We start from the raw sequence: 17,651 nt of genomic DNA on the forward strand, positions 1-17,651 counted from the left end.
TGTCATGGACTAATTTCTAAAATTATTTTTAAACCCTATGTTGCATAGTAAATTTGTGAGTTCCTTCATAATGCACCACTTCTCATTAAACTTAACCATTTATGTTTAATTTTTTATTGCATGCAAAAATTTTCTCAAATAGATAAACATGATGCTAATGATGATCATGAATGCTTAATGATATGTTTAAGAACTTTGAGATGTTACATGGTAGAAATGGCCATAATAGAGATGGTGACCACCGCTCTACTTCAACCACCACTGCTCCTCGGGAGCAACTTCGGGAGATTGGAAGTAAAGTGAGATGGAGGCGGCCAAGGGAGATGGGCATCTCTATTTATAGAAGAATTATGACTACAGGTTTGTAATTAACATCGTCAGTTCGTTTTCGTCAATTATTGCTCCGTCGGTTTGGATTATGAACCAGCAGTGATAAATATTATCACCGTCGGTTGGATTATAAACTGGCAGTGATAAATACACGAACCAAACAAAGATAAATATTATGACTATCGGTTATTAAAGGCACATCTTTTTAAAAACCGACAGTGATATATCACTGCCGGTTAATAACAAGAGCCGATAATGATAACTATTATCACTATCGGTTTTTACTGGCTTAGTTTTTTATATGTTTTCGGAGCTTAAAAACTAGCAGTAAAAGGAGGACAATGATGATCTTTTCTATAGTAATTCTTGAAACTGGTTATATGCACTAGGTGGGTCCTCGCCACACTAAACAATGCAACGTATGGTTAAATTGCCCACTAGCCGTCCTCCGCCATCCGTTGTCGACCCCTCTCCCCCGTCCCACCGCCTCGTTACCTTGCCCCCACACTAGTCTCCTTCGTCAGGCTAGCTTGCTGCTTGTCGACCACCCTCTAAACCTAGCAATAGACAAATCCTCGTTGGGAGGCTATTGCTACCAACCTTGGAGCTCTAACTCCGCTGTGGTCACTATGTTCGTACCATCGTCTAAAGAACAACGCAAAATCAGGCGCTGAACTCTAAGAAGTGTGAGGGAAAAAATGATTTACATGATTTTTTTTCCTTGTTTCCAATCCCCCCCCCCCCCCCCACACGCTCAGGAGAAGCTCAGAATCCCCTAAATGCCCCCGCGGCCCGCGAAATGGTCCGGCTCGAGCAGATCGCCACGTCACCAACTGCTCCGAATCCCCGACCCGCAAGGCCGCGGCGGCGCCGACGCCCACCCTTTCTCTCTGTTCGCGTCGCCGCCTCGTTGGGGTCCCTCCCGGCCACCACCCGCCTGCGCAAGCGGCAAGGCGAGACCCCTGCCTGCGCAATGCTGGAGGCTGGCGAACCCCTTCTGGATCAAGCTACTCCTTCCTCGCCTCTGCTCCGAGGAAGCATCACTCCCGATGCATCACCGTGCCCTTGGTTTGAGGAATCCATTCCAGCCTTTCGATGGCGTGCTGTGTTTTGCCTCCACGTAGCACGTAACCTAGGGATTTTACATGTGTGCTCTGGAAATCTCATACGAAGCAGTTCAATTGTGGTAGGATTCGAGAAAAATTCCCACAAAGGCTGAAAGTTAATCTGTTTCTCTACTTGTGAACCTGCAGGTTTCTTTCTTTAGCACACGCAGAAATGCATTATCGCATTTGAGTCGATAGTCAAGTCTTCTTCGTGACCCCGACTAGAGAGCAGCAGCATGCTCCAATTGGGGAAGAAGGCTCCAATTATCAAAGATTTCAAGGTGAGTAGGCTTTTCGTGCAGCGGCAAAAATGGCGTTGGCCATAATGGCATTCCGGTTAAAAGAGGGCGAATTAGATGTTATTTTTCCACGGGCAATAAATTGAGTTGCATTCTGGCAAAGTCTTGAATTGAATGGTACTTCCCGTTCTTAAATAGATGTCATTTTAGAATATGTAGTTAAATTTTAAAAATTTTGATCATAAATATACATATAACTATTAGGATTGACACATGAAAATAATAATAGTGAATTTATCACAAAAATATTGATAGTATCTAATTTTTATCAAGTTTTACCAAGAGTTACTTGTCAAAAGTAATGATCAAACGTGTTTGTTGGAAACTATGTTGATATCCTAAACGACAAGTAAAATAGAACAGAGGTAGTACGAATGTAGAGTCACATTTACATGCTAGCTTGTCTTGTCATTAAACAGAGCTAAAAAAAAGATAAGTTTGAGTGCACATTATAGACTTCGAATACACAATGTTATATTCTCTCTATTTTGCAATATTTGTTCACGCCTACCATTACATACAAATCAAGAAATACTGAAATCGAGTGAAAAATGCAGTGAGATAACTATACTACCCTTAATTAATAGAAGGATGAGAGCAAGTAACTCTCCAACGTTAGAGTAAATATATGTATGCATTCAAGAGTATAGTAGAAAAATAGACATAAAGTATCCTTGTTACCGTAATTGACAAATAATTTAAAACAGATATTTTCGATATCATGAACAAATATTATGAAATGGAGGAGTAGTTTGTTCACGTAACTATTCTGTATTGAAATGTCAATAGCTGGTCTACTCTAGTTGGTTGGATTAGTTAGTGGGGAGTGCAGGTGCGCAACCTAACATTTTAGTTCACGTCCCCTTGATACTTCGGCTTATGTGCCAGTTTCCTTCTTGTTACAAAATTAATTTTTCCTATTAGCCGCCAAGATGGTCTCTTCTTTCCTAGATTGAAATGTTCGAGCCGTTTGTATGTTTCGAGCTTTTAACAGATGATAGATTACTGGTTAATAACTTATTATTGTTGAAGGTGATGTACCCAAGAGCTAACAAAAAGACGAGTTGGTACACCACAAACTTTAATTTTATTTGTACTCACCTATGACCAATAGAATAGCCAGCATAATTGGTGTTCAGACAATGTGTATGGCAAATAAGAACGCCCCATATCAGTACGCGTTATCGTGAAGAAAGAAGCAACTGGAAGTCGTGGTGGACACACCGCCAAGTCCCTCCAACCAGCTGAGCAGAGCTGCCAAGTTGAGTTGAGTAGGTTTAAACCCCTCAAACCCCACCCCACCCAATAATCCACCTCATCCTCAACAATAATAATCAACTAACGCCAACGACAATAATAAAGATAGAGGAGAGAAAGAACTTTCATTAGGAGGCCCTCAAATTATTTTTATATTGGATGTTGTTGTTTGCTGATGTTAGTGGGTGGTGTTAATTTTTTCATTCTGGGGGCAGGAAGAAGGAAGAAGAAGAAGCTGAGGGAGAGGGTGGTAGAGAGAGAGAGTGGGGACTCGTTTTTTTTCTTTTCCGTTTGGTATTGTTATCTTGGGATCTGATTTTGTCCTCATACTGGGAGGGAGGGACGGGTTGCTTTTCTCTCTTCTTCTCTCCTCTCCTCACCTCACCTACCCTGCTCCCAAGGCTGAACATCCGCTTGGCCGCTTGGGTCTGGTGACAACAATCCCTGCCCTCTTGCCCTGCCCCCCATGAGGAGCACACACACAGGTTAGGAGCACACACACAGGTCTCCCTCCATTTTCCTATTACTTTATCTCCTCTGCATCATTGGCTCCTGGTGGTAGCAGCAGCAACAAAAATTCTTGGTGCATATTCCCTGGATACGCGATTTGGTTTGCTTCCTCTGGTTCTTATTTTTCTCTGCTTCTGGAATTGTGTCTTGTTTGATTTTGGTGGGTGCAACCAATCCTTTTGTTTCCCATGGCGCCGTTATGACCCCAATGATTGGTTGGTCTACTCTGAATTATGTATGGTGCTTGTGCTAGACCACAGGGTTTTCTTGGTTCTTGAGGCCTGTGGTATAGCTGGTTTCTCTGAATTGTGAGGTTTCTTGGTATCCGTGGGTTTCTTAGGTAGCTTGGGGATCTGTAGATATAAGAGCTTTATCTGGAAAACTTAGTGGGTTGGAGTTCTTATGATTGTGTCGGAGTTGGCTCTCTTGAGGAAGTGAAGGTATGGGCTTCTCGCTGCTGAATTGGTGGTCCTTCACCTCCGGACCTCAAAGTTTTGGATTTTTTTGTTGATGATTGGAGAAACCATCCCCTCTTCCTCTCTTGGGGTCAGAATTCTAACTTAATTTCTCGAAATCTTGGTTTCTTGGTGGTTCTTGGTAGCTGATTATTATCGTTTGATTTTGCACAGTTCTGAATTTCTAGTTTCTTTGTTATCTACCATTAGAGGAGGCTTTTGGGGGGATGATAGAATTGAACTTGATTGCGGTGGAGCCCTTTTGGATTTGTTGCTTTTGTTGCTGATTCTTGAATCTTTTCTTTTTTCCCTCCCCTTGGATGCCCGCATGAAAGCCATGCTCTTAAAGCATTGTTCCTTTTTTCAATCATTTTTCCCATTTCTCTTCTGGAGGTGGTTCTCGAGTTAGATTACCCTCTTATATTCTTTGTGCAATGGAATTCTTAGCTCTTTTCTCATTAGAATTAAAGTGCGCCTCTTATTTTTATTGTGTGGCAAACTGGCAACGAGGTTTTGCCTAGGACATTTCTCCTGGCCTCACCTCTTTCATATCATTAAAAACAGTGAAAATTACGGCTGCAAACAGGCAGTGAAGCATCCTGGTATCTTCTTAGGTAACTGCGAGATAGAGATCTCATGCTATTTCATCTCTTTTTTCAGAGTGATTCGGAAGTAGCCTGCATTCTATCGGCGTGCTGAGCTGTTGAAGGAGCTCCGAGCCTCGTGCACGCCTCAATCAGTTAATTGATTGAAAAAGGTACTGATGATATACACACATACTGTTCTCGAAATAATGATATATTTTCAAAGAGGTTTTTTCCCCCAAGGCAAGATAATACGCGATCTTGCGATTTGCTTGTGTGGTATAGAATCAATTATCTGGTTCTGCGCCTTGAATAGCTGTATTATTTTGGTGGGACAGAAGGAATTTACAACCACATTCTCATCTTCTTAGTAAGGAAAGAGCAAAAATCCAAGAACTTAGCTAATGTCATGGATGAAGGACCACCTGTACCTTCAGCTTGCAAACCAGGTTCTCTTGTTTGCTGAGCATAATGTTTGCTTCTTTTGCAGAAATGTAAAACCAAACAAAAAAACAAAAACAAATAACAGTAACTGCTGCCAAAACTGACGGTCTGAGCGACTGAGCCTCTGGTCCTCACACTCGACTGTCCTTTGTGTGCATCTTTACCCTTTTAGAAGTAATATAACCGTTTTTTTCTTCAAAAAAGATACAACTGGTGATTATGTTACGGTTTAGTTTCTTTCATCCTGTTTTACGATACATGAAGTTCTATTTCGTCATGTGCCTTACCGTTGTCTCTGTGCAGAATAAATCCATGTAGACTTAACGATTTTTGTTTGTTCAACTGTTTCCATTCCTCCCTTCTGCAGGGAAGTCAGCAATAAATTTGGTCTGGAGAACTCTGTAGTTGCTTCTACATTCCTATGCATTTGCAGTAATCTTGACAAGTGAGTAGTCAAAGCTGAGATATGGCTACTTATTACTCGAGCCCTGGCAGCGAAAGAGATTCACAAACCATGTACTCAGCAGAGTCAGGCAATGCATCATATCCTGTGCCATCAGCCTTAGGGAACTTGCTTTATCCAAACAATGCATTTTCTGGACCGTATACGGAATTCAGTGGCATTATCCAGCCTCAGCAGAATTTCATGGAGCTTCCTGGTCATCCTTCAGCATTGTCGCATGATTCTTCATCAAAGGAGGCTACTAACATGATCACTTCGCTTACAGAGCAGCGCTCTTTTGGTTCATTGAAAGATATGAGAAATGAGATGTTAATGCATTTTATGGATGGAGCACAGAACGGTGGCAATGATCTCATCCACAATGATGCCCACAGCACTGTGCAGCTCGAGTTTGGCATGTTGAACAACCACAATTCAGCGAGTGTTCCATCAGCACCCGGCCAAGGATTGTCTCTGAGTCTCAACACGCATATCTTGGCACCGTCCTATCCATACTGGTCTACAAAGCAAGACATACTGACGCCACATTCTTACCAGGGTGATGACAACAGAATTAAGAATATGCAGTCCGAGGCCTCACGGGCTATCCGGAATTCTAAGTATCTGAAGGCAGCACAAGAATTGCTTGATGACATTGTCGGTGTTTGGAAGAGTGTAAAGCAGAAAGCAGACAAAGGACCCGCTGAAGCAGGAAAATCAGATGGCAAAGAGACTGATGGGGGGACAAAAAGTGAGGGAGTATCTTCCAACCCACAAGAGTCCGGTGCTAATGTGCCAGCTGAGCTTTCAACTGCTGAGAAACAAGAGCTCCAGAATAAGATGGCGAAACTTATGGCGATGTTGGATGAGGTGTGTGAGTCTATCGCACTTATACATTAGCGTTAAAATCAAACTTAAGTATCATAATGATACACTTTTGCTTGACTAATTTCTGTAGAATGTAGAGGTATTCAGCATGACAATTCAGAGACTTGTTCACAAAGACTAGTTCCACTTATAATATCCTAATACATGCAAACCAGGGAATTTATCTTTTTTATATTCCAACCTAAAGTTTGATAAGCCAATACTTTATGCTGTGACAACTGTAGATTACGTTTCTCGTAAATCTGAAGTCAGAAGTCAACTGCATTTTCTGCCTTTTGTTGTCTTAGAAAAATACTTGGGGATTCCCTACCTAATCTGTTCCGTTTGAGGCATGGCCTAAATATTGAGTAAAATAGTTGGTTTTGATCCAAAGGTCATTCGCAATGGTTCAGCTTCTAAAGTTCTAACAAGAGCTTCACAAGTTGGGCTCTTGGAAAAGTTGAGACGGGTCAAAGGTAGTTAGTTTAGGTGGGTCTAGCCTTCTTAATAATGCCTAACTGCCTATAATCTTCCCATTTATCAAGGCTTGAACAGTTGAACTTATAGATGGTCAGGTTTTGAGCTCAAGATCCTCCAAACAAGCACTGAATGTATTAAATGTCAGATGGGTGCAAGAGCTAAAAATATTTCTCCCTCGGCAAGATAAATTTGGTCTTTACATCGGATCAATACGAGGAATAGTTAATTTACTGATTGTTTCATTAATGCAATATATCTATATTATTTTAAGATCAATCTAATATTTTTCAGGTGGACCGAAAGTACAAGCATTATTATCATCAAATGCAACTTGTAGTCTCATATTTTGATATGGTTGCTGGGTCTGGAGCTGCCAAGCCTTATACTGCAGTTGCCCTTCAGACAATCTCACGGCATTTCCGATGTTTGAAGGATGCTATCAACGATCAAATTGATGTTATCCGGAAGAAACTTGGAGAGGAGGACAATACATCTGGCAAAGAGGGCAAATTAACTCGCCTTCGTTATATCGATCAGCAGTTGAGGCAACAGCGAGCTTTCCAACAGTATGGTATGCTACAGCAAAATGCTTGGAGGCCACAGAGGGGGCTGCCTGAAAATTCAGTCTCGATTCTCCGTGCTTGGCTTTTTGAACACTTCCTTCACCCGTAAGTTGTTTAATTTATAGAAATATTTCCATGCACCCCTTTTTGCTTTTGTTCTCATGACACTCTGTCACCCTTTTAGGTATCCAAAAGATTCTGAAAAGTTAATGTTATCAAGACAAACAGGGTTAACAAGAAGTCAGGTATTTTCGTTTGCCTAAGATATTTTTTAATTACAACATTAATATTCTCTACAAATCATTGGCATGCCTTAATATTATGAATATCCATGCGCATGTGTTGGAAGGACTAATGCATGTTGGTGCATAACTGTAAATGATTGTGCTGCAAACATTCTATCATGCTGCAAGGCTGCTGCTTATTTGCATATGTAATATGTGCTTAAATCTCAACCAGCCTTTTGTTCAGAATTTGCAAATAGGGCATCTTAATTCTGTTCCGCCATTAAACAACTTTTTAGTAGACTCTGCAATGCTCTATTCTGTGACAACATTCGCTAACACTGTTGAATATTTGGCATTGAACGAGTAAAAACAATCTGATGGCTTCGTGCTTTTTGTCGTAGTTCGCATTCTGTATTGAATCATGGAAAAGATCATTGACTGAAACTCATCCATGTTCTTTCTTTTTTTTTTAGATTTCAAATTGGTTCATTAATGCTCGTGTTCGCCTCTGGAAGCCAATGATCGAAGACATGTACAAAGAAGAGATTGGTGAGGCAGAGTTGGACACAAACTCCTCCTCCGACAATGCGCCACGAAGCAAGGGTAAAGTTCCATCTTCTGATGAAAAGGAAGATTTAAAAAGCTCTACCAGTCAGGCTTGCCAAACCAGCCAACTGGGGGAATCCAAGGCCAAAATTGGGATGATTAATCTCAGTGGAGCACCAGCCGGTTTTCACTATGAGGCAAACCCTGATGACAGCTTCATGAACCTGATGCTGAAGGACCAAAGACTGGGCGAAACGGATGGTGGCCTCCTCCATGATGCCGTTGCCCATCACTCGGATGAGAGCGCGCGGTTCATGGCTTACCACTTGGCAGAGCTTGGGAGGTACAGAAACAGCAATGTGTCGTTGACGCTCGGTTTACAGCACACCGAGAACAGCCTTTCCGTTCCAAACACTCAACCGGGCTTCGCCAGGGTTGGAGATGAAGACATTTACAATGCCACAGCTCCTCTCAATGTTACCTCTGCGTCGTCAGACTATGAGTCGACGAACCAAATAGATCAACGGCAACGGTTAGAACCGTCACCTCTAATGCATGATTTTGTGGCCTGAATGCTCATGCACCAAAAACATGGGAAAATATTGGAGGGGAGTACATTTGTAATTTGTAGTGCCAGAATAACACGCCCTGTAACGCTTGGAAATTGTAGCTGTAGTTGCAATTGGGTTCAGAAGAGGAGGTATAGCATCAAATATAATGTAAATTTGGGTGGTGGGGTTTATAGGGGTAAAGAATCCTGTAAAGAGAAATACATAATACATGTAGAATATTATGATTCAAGAACCATGCTGTAAAAAAACCATGTAATGATTATGTATGATCCAGGCATATACTGTGCAGTCTGTTTAACCAAAAAAAGAGGATATGGGAAATGGATTCAGGAGAATCTTCAGCTTTTTATAAGCGGATGCTTCAAGCTTTATGTTACCGGGATTGGGTTGAGGAACACCTGTTGTGTTCCTTCTTATCTTTGTAACAGGAGTTGAAGCATGGTAACAGTCATTTTCAAATTTGGAACTTTTGTGAAACCTTCTGTTCTTGCTAATTTTTCACTGAACAGTTTTTTTTTCAAGAAAGCTTTGTGGTCTCATGCTCAATATGAAACTTGTGTGTATGTCAGCTAAGGCATTTTCATGGTAATTTGACCTGGTAGCCCGTGTCGGTGAAGGATAAGATATTGATTGTGTCCCAGAAGTTGGCTTTGTATTTGTACGAGTAAATGCGGCCTGTTGCTGTCAGGTGGGCCCGGGAATGATGCTCCAATGGGTGTAAGGAACTCGATGAGCTACGGTGGATTGTCATGGAATCGATTATCTTGAGCAATTAGGACAAAGTATGGTTTTTCAGGTAGGACTGGAAAATAACAAGACCTAATTACAACCATCTACTATATAGAAATATGATCCAATAGTTAGTTCAGAAACAAGACCGTATGTTTTGACTTGGCGGAGGGCATGGTAGCCCAGTGGCAAATCCTCATGGGAGAGGTGAGCCGGGGGCTCGATTCTCCTCCCGTACGTCTCTTTTAAAACTAGGCTCGAAGAAGCCTCCGGTTAAATGGGTCTGATAATAAAATAAAAATAAAAAATAAAAGTATGTTTTGACTTCTCTTCATTTATTTTTTTTAAGGGAAATCATCGTGAGTTGGCCATTTGTAAATCACCAACATATATATATTCTTTAGTTTAGAAAGGATTACCCAAGTGCATTGCAAGCAAGGTAAAAAGTCTGCTAGTTTGTTAGTATCAGTGACTACACTTCTTCAATGTGTGCTCAGTTTCTGCGGGTGAAGCCAACATGCTAATAGGATTTTCCTTCACATTACGAATAGATTCATTGCAGAAATTAGTTTGGAAGTATCAATGCAGTTGATCCTCTATCACCATGCATGGATCTTTTCTTTTCCGTCAAATCGACATCAGCAGAGATTCATGTTACTACCACACAGACGCAAGTCGTGGATCTTTTGGGAGGTGGAAAGTGCGCATGGATTGAGTGGTCAAACCAAACGTGGCCAGTTCAAGGTAACCTCAAATCAGGGGTGCGCATGCAGGTTTGAACGTCACTGTAGAGATATATCACCTGAACAAGCAGAGAAAGTCACCGCTGCACTGCACTGCACTGCCCCAGAAACAAACAGCACCGGTCACACTCTCCTCTGATCCTCTCCTCTCCTCTCCTTAGATATGTCCAATCAATCACTAGACTAGACTAGTCCCCAGTGCATTGGAATGGCACCTCCCAAAACTGTATCTATCTTGACTTGCCTCTTTTCACCTCTCTCTCTCTCTCTCTCGACCCGTTGTTGCTCATTTAAAAAAGAAAAGAAAGAACAGTTGTTGTTGCTGTGCCCATCCATCCCATCACTCCATATGACTACATATGAGCATCTCACACTTGTGTGTTGGTTACCTTATCAGCTGAGTTCAAACTGGTGCTTGTTGCTTGGGTTGGGTTGGGTCAAAACGTTTCGCCGTGTCACTCATGTCCACCCAAACTGTCCACTGTTCCAAGAGACATTGCAGGGCACCAGAAAGGGCTCTGGCTTTCCATAGATCAGGACAGGCAGCTACTACATGCGCAATAAAGCAACACAGCATTGCACTGAGGCCTGAGCTGCTGGGCGCCGGCCTTTCTTGAGATTCTACACTACACTACACCTCTCATAGTCCCAGGCATGCAGCTAGTGCTAGTGGGCAGTAGTGCCAGCGCACCTACACACATGGAGAGTACAGAGATAGAGAGAGCATTGCATTATTTGAGGAAATTCAGGAAATACCCCTCTATTTAGAGAGGTGATTCGAAAAACACCATCTAAACATTACAATTCAGAAAATAACATTGTATTTAATGTGTTGGCTATAGAATACCATGATCTCTATTTTTTAATGTTTTCCATCACTTTTACAATTAAATGGATTGTTTTACTCCTACATCCATCTCATGCATAAAACAACCATATATTTGGCTGCTCCCATTACCTGTTTAAACAGGATGCAATATAGCATATATGATTATACTGGGAATGCACCGTATAATTAAACACATATGATCATAATTTTGCCTCCATTCACTACATATATTTATATAAAGCTTGGCATACATAAGTAAACAAAAGAGATCTTTAAATTATTTGTAACCCATGGATGCACCACACCCATTAATAAGTGCATCATAGATGTAAACATAACAGGGTATCACATCACAATATTACCACAGATGAGCCACCAACAAGGATCGGGCCGTCTCAGCTATAGCTGCCTACACCACCGACGGGGACCTTGTAGCGAAAATAGCCATATTAGATCATGATTATGATTTTAGTGATTAATGATAACATAGTCATTGTGACTAATATGTTGATCAATAATATATGTTAGTAGATCTCATAGATACAATACATCAAGAAGTCACCGCAGCCGGGATAAAGTTTGATTGAATTGAAAAAGTCATATGAAGATTTGTCTCACCGGATGGTCCAATGCAGAAGAGTTTGCACTCATCGAAGTATTATGTCCAAAGGCTGATAGCCTCACCGAATAATCTGATGAATAGGACATGAACTCACCGAAGTATTTCTGACAAAAGGGGAGAAGGCTGAGGATCTCACCGGATAATCCGGTGATCTGCACTGGGTAACATCGGAGTATTTCATGCAGAGAAGAATGCAAGTGCAGAAGACTAAAGTCAACCCACCGGATAATACTGTGCTCTGTGTGTTGAACTCATCGGAGTATTTCTGACAAAGGGGGAGAATGCTAATGATCTCACTAGATAGTCTGGTGATATGCACTGGGTAACACCGGAGTATTTTCTGCAGAGAAGAATGCAAGTGTAGAAGACTAAAGATCAACCCACCGGATGGTCCGGTGCTTACCAGATTAAAAACACTGGAGCATTTCTTGCAAATACGACTGCAAGTGTTGAAGAATGAAGAACAATCCACTAGAAAGTCCGATGCTCTGAGGATGAATGCACTAGAGTATTTTGCATAAAGAGACTACAAAGGCTTGGATGATTTAAGATAACTCACTGGAAAGTCTGGTGATAGATTTGAAGGTACACCGAAGTGTTTGGTGTTTATAGAGGCATTGAGTGGAGTTCCAACCGCTAATTTCTGAGGTTGTACTCACCGAATGATCCAGTATTAGTACAATTATTCTCACCGGATCATCCCGTGTTAACAGATTTTCTGAGCCATTAGGAAAACGGCTAGTTGGCAGGTTTTAGGCTATAAATACCCCTCTACTTAGTCATTTAAAGGTGTGACATACTGCTGGAGTCTAGAGAAAGTTTATACACACTAAAGAAAACATCTAAGCCACCAAAGTGCTTAAAGTGATCATCCAAGGCGATTAAGCACAAGATTAGAGAGTGTTTAGTGCTTATAGGCCTAGAGTAAGTTGTAGCTAGGTGCTGCAGCTTAAATAAGGAATTAAGGAGTGATCCTAACTTGTATCAAGAGGTATGCCAGCACCTTAGAGTCTTGGTGACTCACCGGCAAGCTTGTTGACCCTCCGACTTGGTGTGAAGCTGTAGCAAGACACGTGTACGGGGATGCGAAGACCCTTATCTTGTGGCTCAAGCTCCAAAGTGATCATGATGGTAAGTTACCAGAAGAGAAGCTAGTGGTAAGACCTTGCCTTGGGGGCTTGGTGGCTCATCAGGCTTGAGACCTTACCTTGGTAGCTCAAGAGTCATAACCGGGTGCCGACCGAAAGCATATTCATGGTGGAGCTCTAACGTGGACTAGAGGTGGTATCCATGTCATCGATACCATGAGATAAAAATCCCTTGTACAGAGTTTGTCTCTCTACCTTATTTACGTTTCCGCATTTACTTTCTTGCAATTTACCTTACTATAGTAGTTTGTAATCCTCTTAAGTGGTAGAGTAGATACACTAAATAAACCTATAGCATATTTAGATAGAAATTGAGATAAGCTTACCTTGTGAACTTTTTGGAGCAAATTAGGTTTTAAGTATCCTAATTCACCCCCTCTTAGGATGTCACCATTCCTCAGAGACCCGACCGCTACAGCTATGGTTGCCTACATCTACGGTAGGGACCCAACCGCTACAGCTATGGTCGCCTGCATCTTCAGTAGGGAACCCCCCCCCCCCCCCGCCGTACCTCCTGTAGGGTTCATCAAGTCGATTTGGGAATTTTGGCCCATGGTCACAGGTCCTTGTTTGCCTACTAAGCTTTTTTACTTTGTATCCAGGGGTAAAAACATCAGTTCAAGTGGTGAAAACTGGGAAAAGAAAGAAAAAAAAAGAAGAAAAACAATAAAATATAGAGATAATGGTATTTTATAGATAACACACTGAATACAATGGTATTTCTTGAATTGCAAATGTTTGGAGTGGTGTTTCTCAAACCACCACTCTTTAGAGTGGTATTTCCTGAATTTTGCCGCATTATTTACATGCCTTGCACTCCCCAAGAAAAGCTACCTAGGCCAAGCCAATAGTGGTAATGTAGATAGATAGGGGGGAGACCGGAGCTGGAGTAGTAACAAGACCCTGTTTGTTTTAGCTCTAGATTATGGATTCAAGCTTTTATAATTTGAAGCTAAAACAAACAGACTATTTATAGAATCAGATTGTAACAATCTTGTCTCCAGATTGCTACAATCTAACAATCCACCTCCCACCAGATTACTTTAGATTGTGAAGTATGAAAGACTTTTTTTTAGAACGCGCCTTGGCGCGTTTTTTCATTAAGAGGAAAGCAGCAGTAAAGGGTACATGGATGAAACCTAGGATGATCGGTCTAACGCCGACAACACGGTTTGTCCGACAACATGCTAAGTTACAAACTTAAGAAGCGAGAACGGCCAGCCATTCACTGACCAAAGGGAAGCAAGAAACTAGACCCTGATGAGCTACGCAAGCTGCATGTTCCCAGCCAGAATCCAGCAACGACCTTCCTCCCGAACCAAACTGCACAGCTCGCCGGCAGTAGACTAGACTGGTTGAAAGCACGCCGGTTCCTCTCCTTCCAAATGCACCAGGTACCAAGGAGGAAGAGGGCGTCGAAACCTTGTCTGATGCCCTTTGGCAGCCGTTTGCGAGTTGGTAACCACCAGTCGACTAGCAACATCTCCGCTTGTGGGGTGACAAAATGCAGACTTCCAGGTCGCAGAAGGTGGAACCACACTTCCCTGCTGAAAACGCATATGAGGATCAAATGTTGGATGGTCTCGGGCGCCTGGAGACAGAGCGAGCAGGGGTCACCGTTCCTTAGATTGTGGCACTGCAGGCAGTCATTGGTCCAACATCGACCAAATAGCGCGAGCCAAAAGAACTTGCACCTCGGCGGGGCCTTCGTCTTCCAAAGCTGCTTGGTGCCCGGGAGCACAGTTTGTCCATGAAAGAAGGCATTGTAAGTTGCTAAGGATGAATATTATTGATCGGGCGACCACTTCCAAAAGAATTTGTCCGGAGAGTCGAATAAATGCAACTGTTCAACGACGTCCCAGACCCGAAGGTATTGAACGAGGACTTGCACCCATGCTCTGTTGCAACTAAAGACTAAAATACCCATGCTCTTTCGTTGAAACTATCCACTACTGCCATCAGGTTTTCACCCCACCCCCAACGTGCCCCCAGCCCCCACCCACTCGCCTGACCACACCCAACGTGTTCCCCTACTCTTGCGGAACCCTAGGCGCCGCCCCCGCCACCAGAAACCAAGCCGCCGCCATCGAAAGCGCGCAGATGCGGCGCGGATGGATCCGCTGGACCTCAACATGGAGGCGCCTGAGGTCACCACCGCCATCGCATTTTGGGACGCGTTGCAAGCTCAGGCGACTGGCGTGGAGGGCTTGTTCCCTGGTGCGGAGACCGTTCCCAGCGTTTGTGGTCTTCCAGGCGGCGCCTCTTGTCCCGACGCCGATCTCCATCCTGGCACGGAGGCCTACCACGGCACGGTGGCCCGCCCCTTCACGGCGGCCCGCTCGCTGCGGCCTGATGCAGCTCGGGCGCCTAGGCATACAGGGCGTTACGCCCCTCCGCAGGTGTGGCTTTCTGCACAACAGTCGACGTGGCAGCCGGATCATCTGCCCCCTCATCTGTGTCATCTTCGGTAAGAAATGCTATGTGTTCTCCGCCGTCGAGTTCGTTGTGAATTGTGCCATGGCTGTTGTGCTCCGGGTGGCCTTTGTGTTGTGGCTATTGGTGCGGATTGTTCCAGCCTTGTCGCTGTGGAGGTATTGTTGTGTTGTTGTTTTCCTCCGGCCGGCTTCATGCCGCGGCCGTTGAGATACGTTGGTTCTTGAGATGTTTTGGCTTGTATGGAGGTGTTTTGGTGTGGTGATGTTAAGAGGATCAGTGATGTTCAGTTAGTGTAATGGATGATCAGTAGAGCTTGAGCGATTCAGTTGAGGGATTCACAAGTTTTTGAGCTTGTTCATGTTTGATCTTGCCATTTGTATTTGTGTGATGAGGCACTTTGTGATGTTATTGATGTCTTGAAGGAAATTAGCACTAATTGATTAGTTGTTCTGGATGTTGTTACCATTCTGGATGCTGTTAATTATGGATAGATATTACAAAGAGTTTGGTTGATATATCTTAATTGTGGATAGATCTTACAGAAATTTGGTTGATACATCTTACAGAGAGTTGAATTGTTATGCTAGTAAAAGCATTGTGCTTGTCATATTGTCCACTACAATTGGACTCCCACTTGTCAAATAATCTAGAACTTATATATGTTGATGAAAGAACAGGAAAGCAAATATCAGTTTCTTGGGTTCATCTATATTTCTATGTCAGAACATGCATAATTTGGAGTCCATTCATATGTCTTCTTTTTTTTAGAATCTATTTGTGCTACTGTATGCTTTATTTGTAGGCAGAATTTTACTTTCCTTAATCAGTAATGGTGCTTATGGTATTGTTTTTGTGCTACGCATTTTTCTAATTGGTTAGATATTTTGCTTCCTTTTTCCCACGACATATTTGTCATAGGTGGAGGACTTTGTTCCAGACAAAGCTGATTGGAATACCTCAAACAATGCAACATTCTATGAAATTTGTGTTGAGGATATCAAAGCTGGGAATAGGCCTATTGGAGTTATGACTAGTAGAGGGTATAAGAACATAGCCGAGAAGTACTTGTTAAGGATAGGGTTGCATCACACTAAATTGCAGATGAAGAATCGATGGGATGCACTTAAGGGTTTGTATAATTTTTGGTTGTACCTTAACAAATCTACTGGTCTTGGTTGTGATAATGCTAAAGGAACCGTGGTAGCAAGCGAGACCTATTGGAAGGAACAGACAAAGATAACTATTCATCATGTACATTACTATCTTCCATATTCTTCTAGGGTACTTGTTGACTAATATTACCTTCTATGTTTTTTAGAAACGTGCCGAATGGAGGAAGTTAAAGAATGGTCCACCAGAGTGTCTAGAGCTGCTTAAGATGATGTTTGACCTTACTGTTGTGGACGGTTCTTCTTCTTGCGTTCTTGGTGAAGGCATAGGCGAAGGAGGTGATGGAGAGGTAGGAGGCGAAGGAGGTGATGGAGAGGTAGGAGGTGAAGGATATGGCGATGATGCAAGCCCAATGAGTAGCACTACATTGAAGAGAGGTAGTAGTAGTAAAAGTGCTACTAGTCCAAAGAAGAAAGTAAAGAACCCCATGGTTAAGATAATGAAGGGCATATGAGATACTATGCAGGCTAAATAGTCCTGTAGCCAACAAGGTGATGCATGGGAACTGAGGTTTGAATCCTTCAAGGAAGTGATGTGTTTGGTTGTGGCATGTGGGACAATAGAAGGAAGTGTGAAGCATTTCATGGCTAGCCAACTTTTTGTCAAAGCTGAGAACCGTGATGTGTTTCTGACCTTAACCACCAATGAAGAAAGGCTTGGTTGGTTGAAGAGGTGGTGCCAGAAGGAGGGTTATTATTAGTCATCTATTTATTGTTTCATGAACTTATTTGCTTGTGACAATGGCTATGTAATATGTTGTCTGAACTTATGTTTGTTAATTTATGTTGGATGAACTATCTCTAATGTTATGGACAAATAATTTATGTTTCATGAACTATCTGCATAACCGTGTCATATTGCAACTTTGTTTGTAGATGAACTTTACTGGAAGTGATGATGAGGATGAAAAACTTGAGGTTGGACGCAATCGACTGGATGTGATTCAATAATATGGTGCTATATCTTGCTTGTTTGGTACGTACTATGATGCAACTTTTTTTAACAAATCTGAGAGGAAGGAATTTGTTCTATCAGGTCATGATTGGGTTATGAATACCCTTAATAATCCAATATCTTGCTTCAACATATTTAGGATTAGTAGAGCACTTTTTGATAGGCTACATGAATTGTTTCTCATCATATGGCTTGAGGTCAATTGGGAAGATGAGTTTTATTGAATCATTAGGCATGTTTTTATGGATGATTGGGGTTCCATAGTCATTTAAACAAGCTGAAAACTGGTTCGAGAGGTCAACTGAAATAATTAGTAGGAAATTTCAAGAAGTGTTGGA

The 17,651-nt window shown here is 42.3% G+C and overlaps 1 protein-coding gene across 4 annotated transcripts; it reads left to right on the plus strand.

Annotated features, from left to right (window-relative positions):
* The first annotated feature begins 2,942 nt into the window (after positions 1-2,942).
* LOC133915717 (BEL1-like homeodomain protein 7) lies at positions 2,943-9,017 on the plus strand. 4 transcript variants are annotated; one of them, XM_062358989.1, is made up of 6 exons: positions 2,943-3,496; positions 4,618-4,714; positions 5,353-6,297; positions 7,066-7,442; positions 7,522-7,582; positions 8,038-9,017. In XM_062358989.1, exons 3-6 carry the CDS (start codon positions 5,452-5,454, stop codon positions 8,680-8,682), a joined length of 1,929 nt encoding a protein of 642 aa, XP_062214973.1. In that variant the 5' UTR covers positions 2,943-3,496; positions 4,618-4,714; positions 5,353-5,451; the 3' UTR covers positions 8,683-9,017. The 4 variants fall into 4 exon arrangements, with proteins under 4 accessions (XP_062214973.1, XP_062214972.1, XP_062214974.1 ...); XM_062358988.1 differs by having other exon boundaries at positions 2,943-3,477; XM_062358990.1 differs by lacking the exon at positions 2,943-3,496 and adding an exon at positions 3,547-3,575.
* The last annotated feature ends 8,634 nt before the right edge of the window (positions 9,018-17,651 follow it).

This window comes from Phragmites australis, chromosome 4 (assembly GCF_958298935.1).
Source record: "Phragmites australis chromosome 4, lpPhrAust1.1, whole genome shotgun sequence".
Taxonomy (NCBI): Eukaryota; Viridiplantae; Streptophyta; class Magnoliopsida; order Poales; family Poaceae; genus Phragmites; species Phragmites australis.